Source organism: Anoplolepis gracilipes, chromosome 2 (genome assembly GCF_047496725.1).
Source record: "Anoplolepis gracilipes chromosome 2, ASM4749672v1, whole genome shotgun sequence".
NCBI classification, from domain to species: domain Eukaryota; kingdom Metazoa; phylum Arthropoda; class Insecta; order Hymenoptera; family Formicidae; genus Anoplolepis; species Anoplolepis gracilipes.
In genome coordinates, this window is record NC_132971.1 from 19,494,070 (window position 1) to 19,504,792 (window position 10,723).

General features: G+C 28.8%; 1 protein-coding gene across 1 annotated transcript; it reads left to right on the top strand.

The window, feature by feature from the left end:
* The first annotated feature begins 1,837 nt into the window (after window positions 1-1,837).
* Window positions 1,838-5,789, top strand: LOC140676393 (uncharacterized). Its single transcript, XM_072911401.1, has 4 exons — window positions 1,838-1,953; window positions 3,209-3,342; window positions 3,505-3,789; window positions 4,752-5,789. Exons 1-4 carry the CDS (start codon window positions 1,875-1,877, stop codon window positions 5,184-5,186), a joined length of 933 nt encoding a protein of 310 aa, XP_072767502.1. The 5' UTR covers window positions 1,838-1,874; the 3' UTR covers window positions 5,187-5,789.
* Window positions 5,790-10,723: the final 4,934 nt, after the last annotated feature.

Genomic DNA, 10,723 nt, shown 5'->3' on the forward strand with positions numbered 1-10,723 from the left:
CAATTAGCTTACTGATTCAATAATGAAACATTTTTACTTACAATTAACAATAATAATCACGCCGTTCAATATTCTCACTTAGAGATTACGATGTGAAAAATATGCAGCCGATTCTTAACTTATGGTATATATAAATAGCGGATCGTATTTCATATTAATTTCTACGCGTACTTTGACGTATTTATCTGAATTATGTTCTTCACGATAACGCATTTACACAGAAATAATTACATTCTTCTTCGATCCCGCCAGCAAATCTCGGATTTACGGCTATAAAATCAGAAATTACCATGCTTTAGCTAGCCTAGTCATCTATTAAACAAGGTATTAACATTTTTTTCGTCACAAGAAGTACCTTATCAAGGCGCAGTTTACATCAAAATATTACGCGCCCGCTTATGACAGCTCACTTGCGCCGCGATGCTTAATTAAATTACCTTGTAAGACAAGATAGATAACCAATGCGTATGTATATATTAATACGGACAAATAAACGTCTGTCGCAAAATGGCATAATCTTTCGTCTCGTAGGGAATGAAGCGGGAAAAAATATTTTAGTATTAAAAGAATACAGAAATTCAAATGCATTTCATCATCCGGGAGGGTGTCTCGTAAAAAGAAAATGACACTATCATCGCATTATGAAACGCAGTCAATCGGTTGAGCGGCATCAGCCATAATGACACGGATACAAGAGATTTCGAAAGATTAAGTTTGACGGGGAGGAAAAAGCAATACGGTTAACGGTAGCTCGCTCGTGAAAAAAAAAAAAAGTAAGCTTTAACAGCCTGAATCTCCTACCAAAGTGAGTAAGAACACGCGACGTTTTTATGTCAATCTCGGTTAACGTCGTTTATCGTGCGCCGTTGTTGGGTTGTCGTATTTCAGAGAATGCTTCATTACTGCAAGACCGACAAAATCTTACTTGCTTCATCATTCCGGAAAGGAAAGGAGGCTTGTCACCTGTCTGGCGTGTGTCGTCTGTTGCGAATCAAAAGTTCGTTGTCACTAACGGAGGTTTCAGACGTCCTTTCTATATTTAACAAAGATGTAAGATGATAGATGATTCTGAAGTAATTACCAAATTATGTAATATTATATACATTAATTAAACGTGCGGAATATATGAGCATGTAACGGAAAGCACGCAAAAAATGCTTGTGCCGACGAGTTCATGTAGATATCTATCATTGATTGATCGGATCTTATTATATATTCATCGATCATGACCTTCAATCTTTGAGATGCGTTCTTAAATTGCACAATGCCAAATAAAAAGAAACAATGCAAGATATTAAACTACGAGCAACTTACAAATTCTGTATTTAAGCCGTATATAAGCGATTCTATAATTTATATCATTATATATATATATATATATATATATAATATATTATACATTATATATATTTTTATAATTTATATCATTATATCTATATAGAAAATTATGATGCACGAAAAATTATCCATCTACGTTGCTAGACTTTAAAGTGTTACTTTATTAACAGATTTTTAAAATATTTAATAATTAAAGTATCAAAAAATATAGCGAGAAGCATAAAAAAAAGAAGATAGAAAGATATGCTCGCGTAAATAATGTTTAAAATAATTTTATACGGCGTATGTAAAACGATGCTCGATCGCGCGAAACCTATCATCATTATTAAAGGCAGGAATCGTGGCAAGTTGCTCTCGTTCGGCTCGATTGCCGAAAGTAAAGGAGAGCTCGATTTTTTGTCCCGATATTAACGGAACAGCGTTCCTGAATCCGCTGCTAACCCCGAGGGGCCTCTCCGCGGTACAAGCCAGAGGGTAGGGGACCGTACATATAAAGGAGAGAGCCCCGTGTTCCGGGGGCCCAGTACCGTTCAAAGATGCAGGTTGGCGGGACGCTGCGTGGTACCAGGGCCATCTCCCTTCTGGTATTTCTGGTACCTTTCATTGGTTATGCCTGTGAGTAAAAGAAAAAAACGACGTTCAAAATTCCCGCCCGAGCATCGATGTGTGACACAATAATGTAGAGGATCAGTGATGTTGTGCAGTGATTGTAATTCGGGATTATTCGGGGTGCGCTGTTTTAAAGATTTTTCTCGTCGTTAAAAGACATCGTAAATAGTAAATTTCAAGGGCAGAATAAATTATACACAGAACATGAAAGTCGCGCAGATTTTTTTCATTTGTATGATACTATAAATTAAATTAATTTAAAGGAAAACACAAAAAATATAAAGTATCTATAATTATACAAGTAAAAGTTGAAGAATTTTAATCCAGCTAAACAAATTTTATTTTTTATTAAATTAAAGTGGAGTTTATTTTAATCGAAAGTGAATTCGAATTTACTTATTGAGATTTTTAAAACTAAAAAAATAAAATGTTAGAGAAAAAAAATAGTGTTAAATTTTCCTCTATTTCACCAAGGAATCTATAATCAAAGAAATGGATAATTTCTAAAATATATATATTATACTATAGTTTTCAGAATTTGCAAGAAATTATGTAGAAATTATGTGTTAGAAATTAAATTTATAAATCAATATACACGTAGCAAATTGTATAAATTATATAAATTTATAAATAAATATTATATATATATGTATATAAAATAAATTGTAAATTATATAAATTATACAAATATTATATAAAATTATATATATAAATTATTTATATAAATTATATAATTTATTTATATTTAATTTTTAATTTTTATTTATGTTTATTTATTTTATATTTATATAAATAAATATAAAATAAATTATAAATTATATATAATTTTGAAAAGGTATTTTAAGAAGGTAGGAAAAAATAGAGTTTCTATAGATCAAACTCGAATGATTTTATATTATAATAGTATGAAGAAAGAAAACACACAGACTAAAGATTATAAAAAAAAATTTATATACGTTATATTTATTCTCTCTTCTTTTAAAATGAAGTAACGAAAAACGAAGTAAATTTCTTAAAAGCAGTAAAACAAGTGATTCAGTTAAATTAGCTGTTATTACTTGCGATCTCTACAAATGGGACATAATTGAACGCTTAGTCTAGTTAATCCCTATGCATACGATTAATATCCGCATTGCTATCATAGCCAATAAGCTCGCTTAGCCAAGTGCGCATTTCTAGCGCAATCATCCGTGTCATCAAGCGTACACGCCGTTTTTCTCATCGTTTATTCTCAACCAGCAGTATTCAATATTTCTTCTAGATTCGAGTCCTCTTCAATATTTACCCAGTATTCCGGGTTACATTCCTGTTTATATAAGATATGGAGATGAACCGTTAGAGGAAATAAATCCTGATTTGGCCGAAGCTTTCGGAGAGACGTCAAATTCCGTTAAGGTATTAATAATTTGATAATTATGCATTTAATTTGTGAAAAATACAAATAGCTGTTGCTGCTCATAGCAAAAAAAAACGTGTCGATTTATTTAGAATATATTATAAAAGCCGTAAATTAAGAAACAGTCTACCGGAATGTTAATTACACGTCATATGGGATAGAGTTTACAGAAGATAGACCACACATTCGCTCACGAGTCTGACAGTTTCAAAGATGAAGATATAAATGTGTTTCTGGAAGAACCAGAGAGGAAGCATGGTTACCCACTGCGTGTTAGAGCAGCGGAGAGTCGTTCATTTGCCACTGCTAACGACGACGAACCGGGGAATCCTAACAAACCGAAACTTCTAACTATCTATTCATTACCTGATGACAATGACAGCAGACGACGCAGACGTTATCGAGGGAGAAACAGGATGAAGAATTGGAAACCGCCTGCTTTTAAAGTATGTTTATAAAAATATCCGTAACTGTTATAATTGAACCAAAATGTGTGCTTTTTTTATGTTGTTTTTTTAGAGAAAATTTTAATGCTTTTAAAAGAAATTTTTGGAAGGAAAGATGCATAGATGATTTTTATCATTTTTTGATAAAATATGCAAGTAATATTACAATTTGCGGATAAAATCTCATCGATGATTCAGTGGATATTCATCACCTTGCTTTTGTCATTAAAAATAAAGATTACTTCATGTAAATTGTATCCGCGACAAACAGCATGTTAATTCTAAGAAAAAGAATAGCTAATTTGAATAATATATCGCATTTTCAATTTCTGCACATCTATCTCGTTTGACGGCCGTATATAATCGAAAAGAGAAATCTCTGCGAATCAACAAACGTCGTTTGTCGCTTCATCGATACCCAGCGATGTATTTGAAGATTTTATCCACGCATAATTAAGCTTTACTAGCCAGTTTATGATGTGTAAATGAACAGATAGTTCTAACTTTTTTTTGATGTTACATTATAAAATATGAACTCTTGAATAGTTTAATCGTCCCATTCAATAACTCTCGCTCTTTCTCTCTCAAAACTTCAAATACATTATAAAATATATAAAATTAGATAAATCATAAAATATAAAATCAGTTTAGAAGATATATATATATATATATATATACTTATTATCATTTAATAATCTTGCATGTACATTTAATTAAATTCATAAAATAACAAAATTTAACATTTTATTTTATATTTTATTTATTTGAAAAAAAACAATTTTTTTTCTCTTTTTTATACATGGATTTAACATTTCTTCTACGTTACACGCTTGTATTTAATTTCTCTAATTAAAAACAATAATTGTAATATATAAAAATATAAACAAAATGCTATCATAAAAACCTATATACATTACTATTTTCATGTGAAATATATAAGTTTATGTCAAACTTTTTTTTAGGTCAATCCACTCTCCGATGAGGAAAAAGAGGAACTGGAAAAATTAGCGATCGAAGTTGAAAAAGAAGAGACCCAACCGAATGAATTTTTCCCAAGTTTTAAATATTCTGAACCACAGCCTGTTAGGACGCACAATTTGCATAGCGCACATAATTTTATAGCACCGATAAAAGTACAAGATCCGCTCAACGAACCTTTGACAGATTTATCGGAAATTATGAAAGTCAGAGATCTTGTTAAACCCTCAGATGATCATGACAATGATGTATCTGAAACTGATAAAAAAGAACCACCTATTAAGGAGCAACGGCCAGCCGCAGTCTTGTCGAATGTAGATAAAGTTTCGCCTATCGATTTGTCAGACGAAAGTGAAATTAATGAAGATAAAACGAAAGAATCTATAAAACCAACCGATGAAATGACGACAAATTCATAATTTATCTGTTACCATAATACCAGACCATCCGCATTCTTTTTCCAGATTTTTTGAACAATTCAAAATTTTCTCGATAAAAGTTCATAAGAATAAGAGACACTTGGAATGTTTTACATTTTACCATTAAATTGTAATTAACTTTATTCTCTTAAAATTTACTTTTTAACGTAATCGCACTATAATTAAACTTTCCATAACATTTTTTCAATTTGCCATAAAGAATTTATATTCGTCAGAGACATTTATAATCAAAAAAGGTATGATTAATTATGAACACCTTATATCATAAGTTACGAGTAAAAGTCTTACTTGAAAGAAAAACATTTCTATAATTTTAGTTTAGATTATTTATAATAAGATGACTTGTTTACGCTATATTACAAAGAATATTTTATTGTACAATGTAAATTACAATCTTCTTGACAGTGTTTATTGTCCGAACATGTAAAGTTTGTTAACGTATTGTAAATGTTAATTATACAATCGTCGTGTAATGTTATTTTAAAAATGTTTCTAATAAAGTCGTTATTGCAATTATTCACAATAGTGAATAAAAATTCACATCATAAAATAATAAAATAATAAACAAGTAATAAACACGAATATTCTATCAAAATTATTATATAATCAAATTGTACGCACACAAGTATATGTAAATAATATCGCAAATATAATCTCACAGGTTATAAGAAATTAATATACATGTCGCAAAAAATTGAAACAAAGTTTGTTAACGTATTGTAAATGTTAATTATACAATCGTCGTGTAATGTTATTTTAAAAATGTTTCTAATAAAATCGTTATTGCAATTATTCACAATAGTGAATAAAAATTCACATCATAAAATAATAAAATAATAAACAAGTAATAAACACAAACATTCTATCAAAATTATTATATAATCAAATTGTACGCACACAAGTATATGTAAATAATATCGCAAATATAATCTCACAGGTTATAAGAAATTAATATACATGTCGCAAAAAATTGAAACAAAGTTTGTTAACGTATTGTAAATGTTAATTATACAATCGTCGTGTAATGTTATTTTAAAAATGTTTCTAATAAAATCGTTATTGCAATTATTCACAATAGTGAATAAAAATTCACATCATAAAATAATAAAATAATAAACAAGTAATAAACACAAACATTCTATCAAAATTATTATATAATCAAATTGTACGCACACAAGTATATGTAAATAATATCGCAAATATAATCTCACAGGTTATAAGAAATTAATATACATGTCGCAAAAAATTGAAACAAAGTTTGTTAACGTATTGTAAATGTTAATTATACAATCGTCGTGTAATGTTATTTTAAAAATGTTTCTAATAAAATCGTTATTGCAATTATTCACAATAGTGAATAAAAATTCACATCATAAAATAATAAAATAATAAACAAGTAATAAACACAAACATTCTATCAAAATTATTATATAATCAAATTGTACGCACACAAGTATATGTAAATAATATCGCAAATATAATCTCATAAGTTATAAGAAATTAATATACATGTCGCAAAAAATTGAAACAAAATAAACCTTATTTTTAAAATAATTTATATATCTTAGCTTGCTTACTCAGTGATTGATAAATGCTTGAGTACTTACATCATTAATTTTGTTATCAATAATTAAAATAATAGTATATTATAAGATAAGCGATTACAATCACTCGCCCATGTTCTTCTTGTCTATACTTGGTCTTGAAAATTTTGTGGATTATATATATCATAGTTTTCATGCGATGGTTTCAAAACTAGAAGAGCCGGAATGATGTTGAACTGGTTATTTGTAGGAGTTGTGGTATTTAATTTACGAAGCATATCGTTGGCGACGTTAATGTGCAAGCTACTCCTACGATCTTGGAAAAATCTCTTACTCGAAAGAATAAACGTTTTGTTTCCAAATTTGCACGAATACGAAGGAACCTTCTCCTTTATCTCTGGTATGTAAATGTCTTGTACGGGATGACAGTTAATGTTTTCTTGTTGAATTTCATGTGTATTGTTGATACCCTTGGAAACTTCCGAGGACTTTTCTGTTTTCGTACATGGAGGATCGAAAGATACCGATTCTCTAGCATTTTGTGTAGAAATTTTACTTTGCAAATCCGATTTCTTTTGCGTATCATTATAAGCATTTGCCATTAAACATCGTTTAGTAATGACAGAATCTTCTTCAGATTCTTCATCTAATTGAATTTTAGCGATCTTGGACAAAGAAGTGATTAAATGCTGATAATTCTTCTCAGCGAGTATTTCTTCATTTTCATTACGTCGATGATCTGTCGTTTCCTGATGATTCAAATAAGTTGAAAATTTTCGGGTTTTTGTTGATTCTTCAGAATTATTGGCTTTAGGTAACAAAGTAAATTTTTCGTTTGTAAAATTAACGTTATCCGCGCTATCACTCTCTGCCCTCTTCTCGTTTTTTGTATAAATCGCCGGCAATCCATCGCTATCTATTGGAATAAAAACTGCCAGTGCAAAGAAAATTATTAAGCAGCGTATCGGCATTCTTCTACGAAGTCAACGAGATTTTTTCTTCAAACGCAACACTCGTTTAAATTAGTCTTTATTAAAAACTGGTACGCACAGTGAAACACTCGTTTGCGGTTGCGATTGCGTCGCGGAAGACACTGACTGTGATGAAAAAAAGTAAAGCTCGTGAAGGCGTGTGGAGACGAGAATGACAAATTGGACTGTTATGTTTCATGCCTGAGTTCCCTGTGTACTGACCTTATCTCCTCTTCGAACGTTATTTTCGTACTCACGAAATTTGATCTTGTGTTTATTAACAACAGGAGAAAAATGTATATACCCAAGAAAAATAGAATTTTAAATATTTTGTACATCAAAGCCAAATAACAAATATCGAATTGGATTATATTTCATGATTATACCACAATACTTATTTTGTCATTAGGAAGAGAAAATTAGATAAAAATTATTTAAAATAATCTTATAAAAATAAAAATAAAAACTTAAAAAAGTATTAAGAAACTATTTATTAAACAAATATTAATGTATTTATATTAATTATATACATACAGAAAAAATGAATTTTTATAAGCATACATAGTAATCTCCAAAATTTAATTTTAGCTTTACTTGTGTATACTTTGAATATAAATATGAAAATATGATTCTCGCTTCAATAATCGCATATACAATTTATATCAATTCATATATCAATTGAAAAATATTGAATATATATGAAAAGTAATTATCTCGAGACTATCATTTTAAGAAAGACTTTTGTGGAAGAATAAACTTCTTGTAAGTTTTAAAGCGAGTAAAGCAAGAGTAAAAGCATTATATTTCAAAAGATTTATATTTACAGAAATTCCGAAACTTCTCGAAAATCGTATACTGATTAATATTTAAAATGAATTAATAAGAATAATTTCTAATCCGATACAGCTCAGTCACATGATCATGTTTTAAATATTTTGAGAAATTGCGGCCTTTTTTTGAATCCTCAATATTACAAAGGTTTGTCAATGTATCATATATAATATGAACCGCGCGGACTAAACATTTTCCAAATAAAAAATTGTATGCATGTTTTAATAATCAAACATCGAGAAAGCGCAATACGAACGTTATATACGAGAGAGAATATTTCTGTACATATTTCTTCTAATATTTCTTGGCACATTCAATGTTTTCCAATTATTTTTAAAGTTTTTTTAAATTTTTCCGCCAGAGGTAAATATTTTATGTAAAGTCATTTATTTAAGGTCTTCTTTTACATCCTTTAAATAAGATATTTCAAAGTCCTTTTTCTCTCGTTTTGTTTTAAGCACTTTCAATATTTTTCTGTTGTTCTTGACATTTTTGTTTTGAATTTTTTTTAAAACTTAGTACTTCCTCAAGAATGGTATCTACGTGTTCTTTTATTTCATTTTTAATGAATTCCATTGCCTGATTAACAAAAGTTGTTGACTGAGTATTCTCTTCTGTGCAAGAATCTGATTTAAAAAGTCTTTCTCATAAATATATTATGTGTTCAGACGGAATGCCTTTCCATGATTCACAGATTAGTTTACATACTACAATATCCAACGTTGAAAGAATCTATAAATGCATGTTTGCGAGAAGGTTTTCTGATAATGTCAATAGTTTCACTATCTATTACTTGAAGAATGACTAAACTACAAAAAGGAAAAATTTTATCTCGAAATCACTTTGCGCGATATTTTTTCGAATAACATTCTTGTAATATTTAAGGATTAAAATCACTTTACTGCTTACATTTACTTTCTGTTGATGTTCTCACAAGTTTCGTAAAATAATTATTGTACTAATCTCTGAAAAGTTCTTGCTCTGTTAAATTATTTCTCGACTTACAAACGCGTGGCAATAATGGGCATTGATCTTTCAAATATTTTAAAACTTGTTCATTTTTATTTTCATAAATACAAAAAGATAATAGTTTATGACTACCTGTAGCATTTGTACAAAATATAACAATTATTAGTTTGTCATTTTCCAATTTCTCTATGTTAGTTTCTTTGTCTTTTCCGAAGAAAATTATTCCTTGAACTTCATTTTAATCATATTATAAATATTATCTCTACTAATATAATATTTTCCTTTTTCAAAATTGCTGAATGAATTCTTGAACAAATTTTTCAGATTGATTGGTCTTATAACTCTATTGCGAACTTTCAAACACGTTTAGAAAATTTAGTAGAATCCTATAATTATTCCTAAATTTATAGAATCAGGTTTGCTGATGTTAAACCAAATTCTGCTATAAATTTCAATGCTATAACTTAAACAGCTTGTCAGAAATTGTGTAGAAACCGATTTTTTGTCGTTCCAAATAGGTAAGAAATACTGCGTTTTTTCAAGTGATAGAAAACAACTTTTCTTGTGAAATGTTTTCGATTCTATCAAAGTTATTTATGTAGTTATTATGTAGTTTTTAATTTATTCCATATTCAATCATGCGAAATATATTAAAACAATTTAAAGCAATTTAACTTTAAAAAAATATATAATATAATAATAATTATAAATATTAATTTATTCTATTATTTATTATATATAATGTTTTTATTAAACATGAAACTATATAAATTAATTCTTAAAATATTGTACACAAAACATGCGATAATAATTTTCATATAAATAAAATTGATTATACTTTAGCTCTGAGAGATTCTCTAATATATACCTGATGATAAATACAACATTATCAGTAGCAGGTATTATCATGTCATATTGTTCATAAATGTTATATATTATATAAATGTATATATCCTATATCGAGATATGTTTACAGCATTCTGTAACTTCCTAATATATTACATTCAGGATAAAAAAAAGAAAAATGTAGATATATAAATACAAAAAATTCAATAACGGGAATAATTGCATTACTTTACTTGCACAGTGCAAATGCGCTGGACGATGCACTCTGCACTTTATGGATGGGTGCCTTCGTTTATGCAGCGGTCGGCGCAGCTAAGTGCACTGGTTTAGAGTTTGTCTTTCTTCTACTAATATA